At 43.6% G+C, this 15,920-nt stretch overlaps 1 protein-coding gene across 1 annotated transcript in view; it reads right to left on the bottom strand.

Annotated features, from left to right (window-relative positions):
• HUNK (hormonally up-regulated Neu-associated kinase) overlaps positions 1–15,920 on the bottom strand; it is a gene marked incomplete at both ends in the record, with an annotated part of 58,915 nt that overhangs the window by 21,271 nt on the left and 21,724 nt on the right. Inside the window, 2 exons of the mRNA XM_084269604.1 lie at positions 994–1,129; positions 6,751–6,806. Of these exons, the coding sequence (XP_084125730.1) occupies positions 994–1,129; positions 6,751–6,806 (192 nt within the window). The remainder of the gene's footprint in view (positions 1–993; positions 1,130–6,750; positions 6,807–15,920) is intronic.

Raw genomic sequence — 15,920 nt, 5'->3', positions numbered from 1 at the left:
GTGTTCCTCAGACCTGATATGCTCTGCCTTGATGCGCAGGGACAGCCCACTGCTGGAGTGAGAAATTCAGTAGCCATACAATGATTTTGCTGTGGGTCTCCTCGGAGGACAGACTGCAAATTAGGTTTCAGCAGGGGAAGTTCTAAAGAGCCTCAGAGTGCAGTAGGGCACCCACCCAAGTCCCAGTCTAATAAATAAACTCTGGCCAATCTTTCTTAAGAGGAGCAGTGCTTATGTAGTACTTCACATCTTCCAAATACTTCAACTTGGGAATTACTATAGTTCTGTTATTTCACTGAAATTTATATAGATGTTATTATCCCCACTTGGTGATAGAAAATCTACCGATACTACAGCAAAAGCTGAAAAATGCACTGATTTCAGCTAATTCCTCTCCAGGACTGACAAGGAGAACCAACACCATGTCCATGGCCAGCAGGAGGGTAGTGGGAGCTGCACAGTCTACAACAGCACTGCAGGCAGAATATTTAACTCCAAAACATCTTTGTAGCTTCTTCTACCTCCGGCCCACAAAGTAAGGAAGGTCCCAGATGCTCACAAGTTTTCTGGCCATTTTTGTTTCCCCTTTAGCGGACTGTGCTTTCAAATTGATGACTTGATTGGATACCACATTTCCTGTCAGACATGACTGTGGATAAGGAAAACATGTGAATCCTTGAGGATCCTTCAGGGAAAACAAAATAAAAGCTGTTGACCCTCTTGTGTGCGAGCTGTGTCACCTATGTCTGAACATCGCTGATCAACAGTGGTGCTTTACTACAATCTCTCTACGCTAGATGTTCTGGCAATCTATATGCAGGTATGTAAAAGATCTATTTCAGAGCAAAGTATCTGTGTAATTTAGTTCAGAGAGTCATGCTAATTAAACGGATTTTCTTGCTCACAGAAGCTAAATACATGAATAATGTTTCTCATTTAAGCAACGGGTAATGATGGCAGTAATAACAATTATGAACGAGAGAAGTAACTCACATGGACCAAACGTCTATTTTGGGCCCGTATTTTTTCCTTGCCAGAAGTTCAGGGGCTGCATATGCTGGGCTCCCACACTGGGTGCTGAACGGATCAGAATAACCCAAGATGCCTGCACAGTTGCTCAATCCAAAGTCTGTGAAAGGCACAGAGATAGAGTTATGAAAGAGACAGATACAGTAAAACTATGCTAGAACACAGGGGGGAAAAAAAAGCACATTTTTTTCCTAAAAGCTAAGCAATGAACTGCCTATGAAAAAAAATCACCCATGTGGAAAAAAATTATATAATTTGCTTCTCTGAGGTGCTAAATAACCAGAGACTTACACAAATAATAATAATAAAGTCTTAGAACATGCACAGTTATCGATTTCATACACAAAGCAACTACATTTCACTGAGAACTGGATGGCAACAACCAGCGTTGAGCTTGTCCCAGGCACTATGTGATGTGCACGGGGCTGTTGTGGCTTCACAGAATCACACAATTGTAGGGGTTGGAAGGGACCTCAAGAGATCAAGTCCAAGCCCCTGCCAAAGCAGGTTTCATACTGTTCCATACATTACATAGAGGCCAAGGTAAAGTGGGATTCTTTGACATTTTCCTCTAAATTGTGTAAATGAGTGATCAGATTTAAGTGTGTGTGTGTGTGTGTGTGTGTGTGTGTGTGTGTGTGTGTGTGTTGCTTTCTGGGACTACTCTGGTGATGCACAAATGCACAGGGTTGCAGAATCAGCATTTCAGCTCTGAAATAACAAAGGGAGATCTTGGAGCAAGAAGGGGAACATGTTGATTTGACATCCTCTCCCTGGCTTCTGCCTGGAATTATTGTATTGCTGTCCCCTCGACATATCTCACACTCTTTTGGCTGGAAATAATAACACAGGATTGGCAAAGGTTGGCACCATGAGCTGACTGGAGGCAAGAGGCAACCTTTTCACACCAAAGGAGGTTGCAGTTTCCCAAGTGCTCTCAGTCAACGCTGAAGGGTTGGTATGGCCACAGGTTGAGCTGGATTTAGGGAAAGACCTTAAAAATTAAACCACTAAGCAAGGGAAACCAGACAGAGTCTCACCAGCAGCAGAAGCGGCTGGGGCCAACGTGCAGCCAGGGGAGCACAAGCCCACCATGTCTAGTGGTAGCCCACCTCTGGCTTGGGAGAAAACAATTATGAAAAAACAGCTGACACAGAAGGCGAGGAAAGGTTGCAAATGGTCATGAACATGAAGTCAAAATGAGTTGATGTGGTGAGGGGAAGAAGCAAGATAAGCTTGCAAACAGGAGGATGACACTGGCAAAGCTGACAGGATGGGAGAATGGCCTTTGCTGCATGGCAATTTATCCTGGACTAGCAGATCTAGGGAGGTCACAATCAAAGACGTTCCCACTTATTAATAACTTATTATTGATGACAGCTGCAATAACAAAAAAAGTGCTCTTAAGAGCACTGACGTCTGTTTTGTTTCTCTCTCTCTCTTTTTTTAAATCCAGTCTTCTTAGAAATTCCCAGAATGCATGTGTGTTTAAAATGAAAACCGTCTTACACACAAACGAGGCAGCCAGGAGAAGCAGACTGCTGGATCCTCTTCCTATAGACTTGTGTCTTGCATCCATGTGTCTCGTAAAATGTCATATTTCTGGGTGTGCTACCCACTTGCTTGGATGGGCTAACAGCGTCACGTCTTGCAAGCCAAATATAGAAGGCCACTGTTGAGCCCATGCAATGCTCTCTTTCCACCAGTCATTAATGTAGAACTCTCTCCCTCATCCACCTACTTATTTGCATAAGACTTGAAGTAATGGCCAATCCTTTAGCTTTTACCCCATGTTGAATTTGTCTGAAATCAGACAGGAGCTCCTCAAAGTATTAGAAGCTGACACATACGCCTTGTTCCCTTATGAAACCAGGTGAAAAAATAATAATGCTTAAAAAAAATATTAGCAATTATAAAGATGACTATGTGAGCTGGCGTGCCCAAATGACTGCACAGGGCTTTCCAGTCGACTGGCTGCATCTCAGAGAGTGAGACAAGCACGAGAGACAAGAATCCCCATGTGGGAGGGGGGTTGGAGCTCTATGATCCTTGGGGTCCCTTCCAACCCATGCCATTCTATGATTCTATTTAAACATCCAAAGAGGCTCAAAGGGCTTCTGCTGGAGAGCGTTGTCGAAACGGAAGGCAGGATCAAGACAATTTCCTTGCCTCTGATGGAAAACAATTGTCTCTGGACACTGCTTAATCATCTCTGCTAGATATGTATCATCTATCCCTGGGGCTTATACAAATACTTCCGAGGATCCATTTACTTAATTAACGTATTTATTAGCTATGGCCCAAGATGGGTTGTATCAACTATTAAATACTTCTTTAAAAACTCCTAGAACTCCACACAGTATTATTCATGGTCTTCACCCTACTGTGTCACACCGCCTCCAAATTACTTGCCTGTAATACAATGTTTTACAATCAAAGTACGTAAGGGCTACATTCCATGGTGGTGTAAATCAGCATCCTTTTAACATTATCAATGCAAGTATTCTCTACAGTAGGTTTTAATTATCTTATTTGCTTAAACTATAAACAACTTATTCATTTTCTTCAGCTCATTCATTTAATGTAGGCCACTATACTCTTTTTTTTCTTTCCCCCCCCGCCTAGCGCCTGTGGAAATGCAGAATGTGTGCAAACACGTGTGTACTGGGGACAGAAATGGGAATATTGTTATTAACACTGTGGCAGCACGTCGTGATCGCAGTGTGATTGCTATTAAGGATGCGCTGCTGCTTTGATAAGAACGGTATCGCCACCAGCATTGATAATTTCACTGCCATTCCTGCCTCCGCCTTGGGTTTCCTTTCAATAAGCTGAGCTAATTACAGAATTCAGATCAAAGGCCACACTTGGATTTCCAAAGTAAATATTATGACATGGCAGCTCCAACACCTCCACTGTTCATGCTATCGAAGTATCGCATTACACTGCTACTCTTCAACGCCTCCAGGAAATCAACATTAAGCTATGGATATATGGCCACCTCTGAACCTGTGACAGTTGGGAGAGGGAACGAGTATTAAATAAAGGAAGCCTCAGCACCAAGGAGGAGCTTGTAGACACATTTGACCAGCAGACATCCACAGACCTCAGCAGGGCTGTCAGGGTCCTTTTGGTGCCATAGGTTCTTGAGCAGGACACCAAGAATTTTCACACAGCCCGCGAGTGGCTTTTCATGGCATCTTTATCTGACACCTACCGCCATGGGCTGGTAGATGAAGAGAAGTGAATTATTTCCAGCGTTTGCAATCCTGATGTTCTTAGATTTGAAACTTAACAGGCAGCTTAACACAGCAAAGAGAATTTTTCTAATAATACTATATAAGAACATATTATAAACCACATAGCTAAAAAAAACCCCAAGGTGCCATTAAGCAGCTTGATGGAGGGACTAAAGGGCTTCAGTTCTCATTGACATGCCTAAGTAGGGAATCTCAATATTGTTTTGCCTTTATTTTTTTTAACTTTCTGATGGGGTTGGGGTTTTTTTTCACAGGTATTGCAAAACCAACACTTTTTTATTTGGTACTAGTGTGTTTGCTGACGCTCAAGACACAGAGCTCAAGCTCCCACCCCAAAGCAGTTAATGTGAGCTGGTTTTGTAGGTCAAAGTTTCTTCTCCCATTCATGAAAAGCAGCATGTAATTCCTCAAGTCATGCTTTTCACTCCTGAAGAACCTTCCTGTGATGATGCAACTGATCCATCACATTTCTAGAAAGACAGATGACCTGAAATATTGTACTAAGTGCTGAATGAGCTGAGGGAACAGGAAAGGAGGAGGAAGAGGAGTAATTTATCTGGTCTATAGATTATCTGGTCTATACGTTATCTGGTCTATCCACCAGTTCCAGAGAGATGCTTGATGTCCCTTGTCCTTGGAAGGCCTGGTGGCAATGGAAAGCTGTGTAGCAGGCTCAAGCACTACTTTCTGCTACCACTGGGAAAAGAGTTACTGGCGAAGAAAAGTTGCCCAGGGACCTGTGGCCAGTTTCTGCAGCCCCATCTCCAGCTTTCCTCAGAAGCGCAGCAGCCAGAGCATGAAGAATGGAGGCACTCCTTCTTCAGGGTGAACAACCAGAGATCATCAGCTTCACGAGTGAGATACAGCATGAGCTGACTCTGATATTAAATCCGATTTTACTTACGGCAAAGTTGTTACTAACAAAGCAACCTGTATTTTTCTACAACATACCCAGTTGGACGGTGGGATTTAATTGCTTTGTTTTAAAATACACACTGTGTACAATCTGCTTTCCTTAACACATCAGGCTGCAGACCTGAGGACAATTTATTTCAACGCTTTTCTTTCAATGCTAGTGAGGCTATGGAAGACTGAACTGCCTCTTTTTCTCTATTCTTCCCACACCACCCACTGCGAGGAGACCTTTCTATGCAACCAAAGCAAATGGAACTGCAGGGACAGTGTTGAAGTCATTTTTTGGCATGTGAGCTTTAATTGTACACGTATCGTCTGATTAGGTCTGGGTTTGAATGTCAAGTTCACATACTGTTGTGTAATCAAACACCCAATAATGGGAAAGTTATAGAAATTCCTTAAATCTATCAAATGTTCATATAGCACTGTTGCAAACCATCTGGTCTCGCTTATCTGCTAAATCAAGATAATGGGTGGTATCCATCATTACTGATGAATGATTCATGGTAACATATCAGTATCCTCTTGACCCGTAGCTGAGGTAACAGAGAGTTCTCTTTTGCTATTATTTTCCCAGAGTCGGTTGATTCGCTGTAAAGACTAAAAGTCACGGTAATATTTCCAAAGACTGAACTCCCTAAGTAAATTCTGAATATTTCAGATTTCATTAACCATCCTCCTCTGGTTTGTCTGGAGACACATGGGCTTTATATGTTAGAGTGAGTGTCCATTTGACCCGAATGTTCAGTGTTTTTCATCGCTCTTCAGATCGTGAAACCTTTTGAAGAAAGTCAGGCGAGTTTTTAAGTCTGCAACCACAGACACTGCATTGGCAAAAGTGTAGGCATGGAGATAAATATAAACAGATGTTTGGGGTTTATTTTATGAAGGGAATATTTTCTTCCCAATGCCCACATTACCATTAGTGGGAGTTACGCAAAGGCAGTGAGAGACTATACCCACCGATGATTAATCTAAAATGCCTGCACAGCTTGAATGAATCGGGCGCTGCGTGCCACTGATACCCGAATACAACCAAGACTCTAATGCTGATCTTTAATTCATTTTTTTTTTTAACAGCCCTCCAAACCAATTTCACGTTGGGTGCTGGGAGCAAATGTAATGAATATAAATAGAGCACCAAATTTTGCCAGCTGCTAAAAATGTGTGCAACTCCCACTGACTTCAGTGGAAGCACAGGCATATGGGGGCAGAACTCAGCCCTTAGCAAACAGGAAAATATCAAGACAATAAAATAAATCGACATTGTGGTGTCAATTCCTTAATTCTTTACAAAGTCCTTGATTTGAATATGAAAGCTGCTGATTAAAAGATGTAACATTATTCCCATACCCAGTTAAAGCTGAATTATTTGGAACATTTTTTTTCACAAGATGCTGTCAGGAACAGCTTGATTGCTATCTATACTCTCTCAGCTCCTCTCTGAAGCAACATTAGCAGTTGTCACATAAGGATTATGAAGTCTCAAAAACTCTTTATAAAACTACCAATTTTAATTACTGGAATTGCCAAACTGGTTTCATACCAATAAGCTTGATATTGTTGTCTTCATCTAGCAACAGATTTTCTATCTTCAAGTCTCTGAAAGAAATAAAATATTTTGAGTGAGCCTCCAAAATAATGAAGCAGCTTCTCATCACTCTTATCAGCATATTTATAAGGTTCATATATAATAACCTGTATAATGAAAGCAGGTCACACAGTTGCACATTCAAACTAGAAAGCCCCATGCATTGTCTCCTCTCCAAAATTACCGGTGCTTTCACACACAGTTTCACACCTATTCTTCAGGCACAAAATTACTTTATAAACATTTGTCAGAACATCCTGTAATTAATCAGGTTATTCAGATTTCTCACGTACTTAAAGGCTTGCAGAAATCTTATACATTGGAAACACTTCAAATATGTGGTTTTGGAGTTGGAAATCACTTTCTCATTACTCCTCACAACCAAAGGCTCTTCACTGGCTGCAGCTGAAGAATAAACCTTCTTCTGCAGAGACCAGAGGAACCAAACATCTGTCCTCTGCTGTTGCCTGCAAGGGTGACCAAAATCAACCTTCACAGTGGATGAAGCATCCAAGTTCCTTCCAGAGGTGGTAAGCATCAGTACTCCCATACGCTGCAGGTGAAAACTGAGGCTGAGGGATTGAAATTACTTGCCCGATGCCATCCAGAAGGCCGGTGGCAAAGCTGGGAGAAGAAGCCACACAGGTTTTCTGAGTGCCATGGTAGTGCCTTCTCCACTGCACCACCCTGCCTGACCCCACAGAGCCACTGGGCCTGGACCAGTGTCTGGAGACAGAGGGGATAAAATGCAAACAGCCTCCTCCTACAAGGTGACCGACCTTCTGACATGTACATCATCAGCACATTGTTTGCTTTCCATGTGCTCTTTCATCATTTAAGAACATGGTCATGCTTTCCTAAATCACGTTCTACCTAAGAAAAATACCCCAGAGACTACCCCCACCCTCCTGAGCACAAAATCACCCCAAACTGTACAGAGACAGCATTAAGCAAAACATGAAAAAAATCATTCAGGTTGTTAATACAACTTGTCCACAACTCTGAGCAGTTGGCTGTGTCTTCACCTCAATAATTCTTCCCCCACCCAGACACAAACTATTCCTAACAATCAGCATGCCAGGATATCAATAGCTCTGCCGGGCAGCGCTGCTCCTCCCAGCACGCATCGGAAAAATCTGGGTAATAAAGCCATCAGCTATAATCACGGGAAGCCAGTGACATCCGTGGTATTTTGCCTTTGTAAGGCGAAGGGAGTAATGAAGGATGCCTCTATTACACAGGGAAATCTCAAGCTTAATAAAATAAGACAAGTAAACCAACCAAACCAAGCAAAGCGCTTCCACAAGAAAGGGCCTGGGAGAGAAAGAAAAACAACTGTGCCCGGCTCCAAGCCTTCTCTTAAACACTCATCTCCACTGCATTTTAGGCCCGTGCTGTTCCGAATCCACCTGAGGCAAAAGAGTGCTTGCAGGTACGACGCCACTCGCGTCGTCAAGACAATGACAAGGACCTTCTCCAAACGGAGGTTTCTACACTCCAGTGAGTGTTTCTTGTGCGTTTTCTTTAGTTCACATGTGAAAAGAACTAAGTGAAATACTATAGAAATCTGCCAAAATTTTGCAAATTTCAGATATTTAAGGTGATAACCAGGCTTTCCTTGAGCATTTGGCTGAACATGAGGTCTCCTGAGAGGAGAGGACAGTCTTCTGCACCAATCCTCTTTACAGGGAAGCAACGTAACTCAGTCAATAAAACACAAGCCTGAGAGACAGGAGGACGGGATCCAGTGTGTTAACTTGAGGAAACCAGCCACATTAAAAGCCACAGCTCATTTCAGATATCACAGCAGAGATGTAAATGCATTTGGCTGGGTTTTGACCAAGCTCCAACCTACAAAGAGCCTCTCCAGTCCAGCTCCTGCTCCAAGGATGAGCACCAGCTCTAGGCTGTGCACCCCATGAGGCCGAATGACATCTATGGCATCCTTCTGCTCATCCCAGGAGGCTCCATGTGCTGTAATGGCACTGCAGACCCACCATCCTGTGTCCTCCAAAAAGAACTTCCCTTGTAGGGCAACCACTGCCACTCAGAAATGGCTTGATACAAGGAAGACGTGCCCTGCCAGATGGATCTGGAGAAACCCTTTTCTGCTTCCCTCTACTGCCAAAAAAGGGCTTACTTCTTCACATCTCATGTCTTTATTGCTTGCAGGTGGAGGTTTTCACAGGCAGAGCGATTAGCCTCTAAAAAGATATCAGGACCAGGAATTTAATGGGAGACATTGCCAAAAAAACCGTACAGGGAAAGAGGAAAAAACCCAAACCAAAACAAACCAGACCCCACAAATCTGAACTGAACTTGACAGAAGCACATGGATCTTCAAGTCATGCATTGCAATGCTCAGTATGATGTCTCAAAACAAGGAGAAAGACCATTTGGAAGCTCTGAGTGTATTAAATGTTAGCTAAGGAAAGGTAAGACTTTCAAAATAAAGACAAGGGAACAGAAAGATGAAAGCTGTAAGTTGAGGAGAAAAGACACACAGGCAATTAGAGTGATGAACGAGTGACAGGAGGGCTAAAAATAAGCACAAGAAAAGATATTTAAAAGGATTCAAGGTTAAAAAAATAAAACTAAAGGTAAATATTATAGGGCATTTTAAAGCTATCAGAGGAGAAAAAAATAAACTTAAATATAGGCTCAGTACAGAGTGCAGTCAGACCTGTTTAATTAAAGATGTTTACCCATATGTCTATTCTCAGCAGAGTTGCCGGTAAGTGGTAACTGATCTAATAGGCCATATGCACTGCATTTTTTCAACCCATGTCAATACAAAAGTACCATTTTTTGGCATGACACAGGGAGCCAGGGCAACAGGTTTTTACTCCCTGATACAACCTAATGAAAGATTCCGCAAGAACCAGCCTTAAAAATGCCAAGAAAAGCCGTATGAAACCAAACCAAAAATACCCAGACAGTGCTACAGTTGGAGAACTGCTGCTACACAGATGTGGACCTTTGGGTGGGCACCAGTCAGGACCCTCAAGCAGCTCCATCCCCTGCAATGGGGCACTGAGATGGCAGGTACCCGCAGCCAGGAGAGCAGACAAACAGAGCCTGCATGTCTGGATAAGATCTGTGTCCTTTAGGACAGAAGAGTTATTCAGTGAGTAAGAGGCTTTAACAATGCACCAAACTACCCTCTTTTTACCAAAAAGTGCAGTGGTACAACCCAATTGTGCATCTGCTCATCCTACAGAGAGACAGGACTGATTTCCCAAAAGTTCCTAAATGTTTTATTACGTCATTTCTGCAGACTTAAAGTACTTTTTACATTGCTGTTTGTTCAAATATTTACATTAATTCATTGTAATGGAAAAACTATCAAAGAGTCATAGAATCTTTAAGGTTGGAAAAGACCTCTAAGATCATCAAGTCCAACCCTCTGTCCAATACCACCACATCTACTAAACCATGTCCTGGATTGCCATGTCTACATGTTTTTTGAACACCTCCAGAGATGGTGACTCCACCACTTCCCTGGGCAGCCTGTTCCAATGCCTGACCACCCTTTCAGTGAAGAAATGTTTCCTAATACCCAGTCTAAACCTCCCTGGCACAATTTGAGGTCATCTCCTCTTGTCTTATCACATGTTACTCAGGAGAATGGACCAACACCCACCTTACTACAACCTCCTTCAGGTTGTAGAGAGTCAAGGTCTCCCTTAGGCCTCCTTTTCTCAAGGCTAAACAACCTCCGTTCTTTCAGCCGCTCCTTATAAAACTTGTGCTTCAAACCCTTCACCAGCTTCCTTGTCCGTCTCTGGACCTGCTCTGGCACCTCAATGTCCTTCTTGTAGTGAGGGGTCTGAAACTGCACACAGCACTCGAGGTGCAGCCTCACCAGTGACAAATACAGGGGCACAATCACTTCCCTAATCCTGCCGGTTGCTCTATTTCTGATACAGGCCAGGGTGCTGTTGGCCTTCTTGGCCACCCGAGCACACTGTTGGCTCATGTTCAGCTGGGGTCAGTGGAGTCTTCTGCATGTTTTTAATAGCTGCATACTGCAAGAGAAAATGCAGGTTACCAGCTATGACCCACACAAGCACCTGAAACCCTCACTGAAGCCAACGGGAAGACCTAAATCATCAAACTCATCAGGTACACACATCAGTCCCTGCAGACTCAGGTGTCCTCTTAATTATGCACATGGCTTGCACTTCTTGATGAGTTGGTGGAGCTGGACACAGCTGCTCTGCGACTAGAAATTCTGGGCAAGTACTTCCCTATGCACCCAGCAGCATGCAGCATGCTGCATGGGGTTGAGGTGTGGAGAAGAAAAGTAGCTGATGGAGATCTTTGGTTTCCTTTCTTGAGGTAAATCTGATCCTCACTGTCTTGCTGTCTTGAAAAATGGGACTAAAGGGTTACTTCTTTTTTTTTTATCCCCATAAGCAAATTTTTGCCATTCATTGCTGAAATACTTCAGAATACCAAAGTGCAACCTCAGTGATTAAATACCAGAGACACAAAAACTTTTACCTTTTTCTGAGGGCTTAGTTCCAGGACATTGGGAGTGTCTAACTGCAGTACATCACAGTCCAGTCTACGAACAACGAAGCACTTAAGACTGCATTACCACAATGTGTAGGATAAGTGTATCTTTATGCCTTGTCAGCACGCGAATCTAGCAGCACACTGACATCGTTCCCTGTATTTGAAAATGCACCTTTATGGGATGGTTTGCTTGGGAGTTTGTTCTGTTGTTGAAGGGGCTGATTTTTTTCTGGCTTGGCTCAGAGCTTCATGGACCACTTTGGAAAGCCCAACTCCAGCCAGTGACTCCACCAAGCAACATGAGCCTGCTCCACTGCGTGAGCTACCCCAGGCTTCAGTTGTCAGCTCAAGTCTACTTTTGAAAGAAGCTTATTCAGTGCTGTTGCAGCAAAATTGAAGTTTTTTTCATTTCACACTATTTCTTGTGTGAGGGAGGAGCAATAAGAAGGAAGGTTTTACCAGCAAGCAGCTGCAGAGCAGTAGTGGTTGGCTGCTGTCTCCAGCATCTTATTTTTAATCATAACAGCATCATAAAAAAATCACTCCTTAACTACCAACCTGCAAGCCTGCTTTTTAGTCCCAGGCAAGAGCCAGAAAGGTTATGGAGATCTGGGTTAATCACCATGTCAGTATACATTTCATAGGCTTTGTTATCACAATACTCTTTATTGAGCCTGATTCTTTTATCAGTCTCAACATCACCGAATTCAATGCAGTTGCCTCTCCAAAAGAGGAATTCAGTCATTGTCTTCGCTAAAACAATGTTCAGTTTGTTTACAGCCACGGACTCCAAGAGAGAATGCCCAAAGGTAATTCTGAAATCTGACATGAAATAGAAAGGCAAACCAGCTTTGCACTTCAAAAGGAGACTTTGTTCAGTAGTGCGGGATCTGTCATAAATATTGCATCAGCAGACAGGCTACTGGCACTTAAAATTGATAGGATGGAAGTTATCAAAGCTAACATGTCAAAGTAGCAGGTACCAAGGCAGGAATCCCGTGGCACCCTGAGCAACTAGATCATATGGCACCACCATACTCTGCTAGGGAAAGAGTTCACAGGAAAATACATAAGCTGAACTCAAAACCTCAGGGGTTTTTTTGTGTGTCTTTCAAACTCCTGATCTGCTTTTAAATACAAAATGGCAGTGGAAGGTACGAACATGCTGCCACGAAGACAGAAAAAGGGGGAACACAGAAAGCTATCTTTGCTACCAATAAATTATTAAATTCTTTTCTTTGACATCCTGACAGTAATTGCACTGAATGGGATTGAATTTTGTTAAAATTACTTTAAAAGGGTTGTTGAGAATTTCCTGTGGGATGCGGTGGCAAGCACCAAGGCTTTCACTTCATTTTCTCTGTTGTCCTTACGCTCCCAAGAGGCTTATTGTTCATCCGGCTTTTTGACAGCATGAAGGCCTATGTAAACACCCTCTGAAAAGAGAAAGCTTCACCAGATACTGCCATTGGGTTTGTTTTCCTCTGTCAGAAGGAAAGATAAATATTCCTACCTGATTCACAGCTGAGCTTGTTGCAAGTATATTTTTAGCAACCAGCCAGCTCTTCTGATAGAAGGAATGAATCGCACACGATTACATGACAAGATATTTGGAATAGCAGCATTTCTGCTTTTCAGTGAGTGGTCAAGGCGTTCTGCATTCTGGACAGCCCTCTCCAAAGATGTAGCTCCTGCACTCAGAAACTTGCAGTCTTATCACAGAATCACAGATTGGTTTGGGTTGGAAGGGACCTCAAAGCCCATCTAGCTCCAATCCCCTGCTCTGGGCAGGGACACCCTCCACTAGATCAGGTTGCCCAAAGCCCCATCCAACCTGGCCTTGGACACTGCCAGGGAGGGGGCAGCCACAGCTTCTCTGGGCAGCCTTTGCCAGAGGCTCACAGGGAAGAATTTTTTCCTAATATCTCATCTAAATCTGCTCCTCTTCATCTTAAGGCCATTACCTCTTGTCCTATCACTCCATGCCCTTGTAACCATGCCCTCTCTGGCTTTCCTGTAGGTCCCCTTCAGGTACTGGAAAGCTGCAATAAGGTCTTCATCCATCATAGGAGATGAAATATTTGTAATTTAAAATACATCTGTACAGTCAAGCACGAGGTTTTGGGGTTATTTTGCCTCTCTAAAGTGAGGTTTCTAGATAATTACTATTTGTTTTTTAATTTCAGGCTGTCTGCACATCAGTGACTCTTAACAGACACATTTCCATTGAGTTCTGGGTCCCAGCTTTTGTCCAAAGCTCAGAGTGCTTTTCTACCGTGCCAAGTCTTGATTGTAAGTCATGAAGCTTACTGAGTAATATTCATCAAATAATGTAATCAAATTTCATGCAAGTTATTCCATCTGCCTCTTTTTCATCCTGAGTTACAGAACAGGGCATATACTGTGCTCTGAATAATGCAGGCAGGAACGCTGGTGACTTCAGTAATAAAGTCAGTCAGTGAATACTTCTCAATGCTCCTGCCCCATTCGACGTGAACAATGAAAGCGTTTGGAGAGAGACAGGCAGCAGAGCGCTCTCTGGTCTAGGATGCCGTGTTTTATTTCACACACAGTGAATGTGAACACCCACAGATCACCACCTAGATGAAAGTGCTGTTATTTTTACCTGCTTTAAAAATAACAACAATAACAACAACAGAACATTGCCATTTCATCCGGGGTGAGAATGATTCAGACTTCTGTGCTATTTTTCCATCCCCCCTTTTCAGATGCCGATTGAGTGGTCTGTTTTTAGAGCTGCCACGGTCAAAAGCCAAGATGCTGAAGGACAACTCCTGGGGTAACTATTATTCTTTCTCCTGCTCCTGGTCACAGAGAGCCAGGAGAATAAATATGGATCACACCGCCAATGTTTTTCCTGCATCTATACGCTGCTCTATGTACCTTGTTTGCAGAAAAACTCAAGATGTTGAATGGTTAAGCCAGAGAAAATACTTCCTGATACACTGCCCATGATCCTGTCAGTTTTTATCAGTTTAAGTGGAATTGGACCTGCTAATTATCCAGCTGGAAGACTCCCAAGAGCAAGCTCTGTGCTATGCCATGATTTGAGAAATGGAGTGGATGGAGTACACAGCCTTTGGGGTAAGGATTAATCCAACACCACGGGGCTGGACAGAGAGAGCTCAGCTGCCAGATGCAGCAGAGCGTGTCAATATTTCCAGGGCTGCTTCCTCCCTCTGTTCACCAAGGTCCCTCACATTTCAATCTCTGTGAGCTGTGCTTATGCTGACAGAGACAGCAGAGAGAAAGAAGGGGTGATGGCTAAATCTGCCATGATTGTGCAGCATCTGTACAGGAACCTGTCCTCTCTTGACCTCAAAGTCCTTGCTTCCTTCCCACCTCAGTAGCCTGTTGATTCCAGCTTGTACTTAGCGAACAAGCCACTTTGGTACAAAATGTGGGTTTGAATCCTCTCAGAAAAAGAAGGGAATCCAAGCCAAACCTTCCAAGCTCCCATAGGTGCTTCAGACACTACGCAGAAGGTAAATTTTTCAGGGGTAGGAACTGCTGCTGAACTCAATACTGTCGCTGTAACGCTAAATGCATTCAACTTGTTCTTGCCAGGTTTTCCTCTGTTCCTCTCAGAAACTGACTTTTTTCCTTCCCCTCCCCTCTCTCTGTACATACCGGATATCAATTGATCCCTTAAAGCACTAAGTAGACTTCTTCCTTTTCCACACTCTAAACTGTGAGGTTAATAATTTAAAGAGGTCAGCAGTTTAGTGGCTGATAGAGTACCCGCGGAACAGACCTGGTGGCTGCTCAAATATTTATCTTACAGCAGTACGAGAAATTCAGCTCAAGATAAGACCTCAGTACAACCAAGGCTGTATATGCACGTAGCACCTATCCCTGATGGATCACAGGGAACACGCAGGGTAATTCAAGACAAAAAAAACCCCTCAAACCAGAGGTTTCAGGGTGCATGGAGTTTCACCAAGTCAGGTGCACACATAAGCACTGCACAGAGGTAGGCAGCTCAGCACACAACTGGCTATGGGCTGCCTTCAGTCTGCACAGCAGCCCTGGGGATGGGTGTGTGCAACAGCTCTCCATCATACTGTTGTACAGAGCCAGCGCAGCCAGGAAGTGAAGATCCAGATCCTCAAAAGTATTCAGGTGTCTAGCTCCTATGACGTGCCTGCATAACCTCAGAGGATGGGGCCTACACAACTTGCTCAGCATCACATGGGAAGTATGTGGGAGACCAGAGTTAACACCAGTTGGCCCAAATTTAGAAAGCGAAGCCTCCTTCTTAGACACTACCCTATAAATACACCTAAAATAAAGAGACACACTGGCTCGGACCAAAGGTCCACCCAGCCCACCGTCCTCCTGTCTCTATAGCAGCCAAGAACACGTAAGCAGGGAAAGGAACAGGGAGACAGGCAGTCACGTGTGATACCTCCGCCTGTCCTCGCCTAGCCTCTACCACCTGCTGCTCAAGGATTTCCGGCAGAGGTAGCTGCTCCATATTCAGCAGCCCTCTGCAGACTTCTCTCTGATGAACTTGTCTTCTTTCCCCTCAGCCCAGGTATACTGCATCCTCCTGCTGCAAGGAGATCCACATCCTGCTTACA

Source organism: Gallinula chloropus, assembly GCF_964237585.1.
Source record: "Gallinula chloropus genome assembly, chromosome: 1".
Lineage (NCBI taxonomy): Eukaryota > Metazoa > Chordata > Aves > Gruiformes > Rallidae > Gallinula > Gallinula chloropus.
This window is presented reverse-complemented; position numbering and strand designations above follow the sequence as displayed.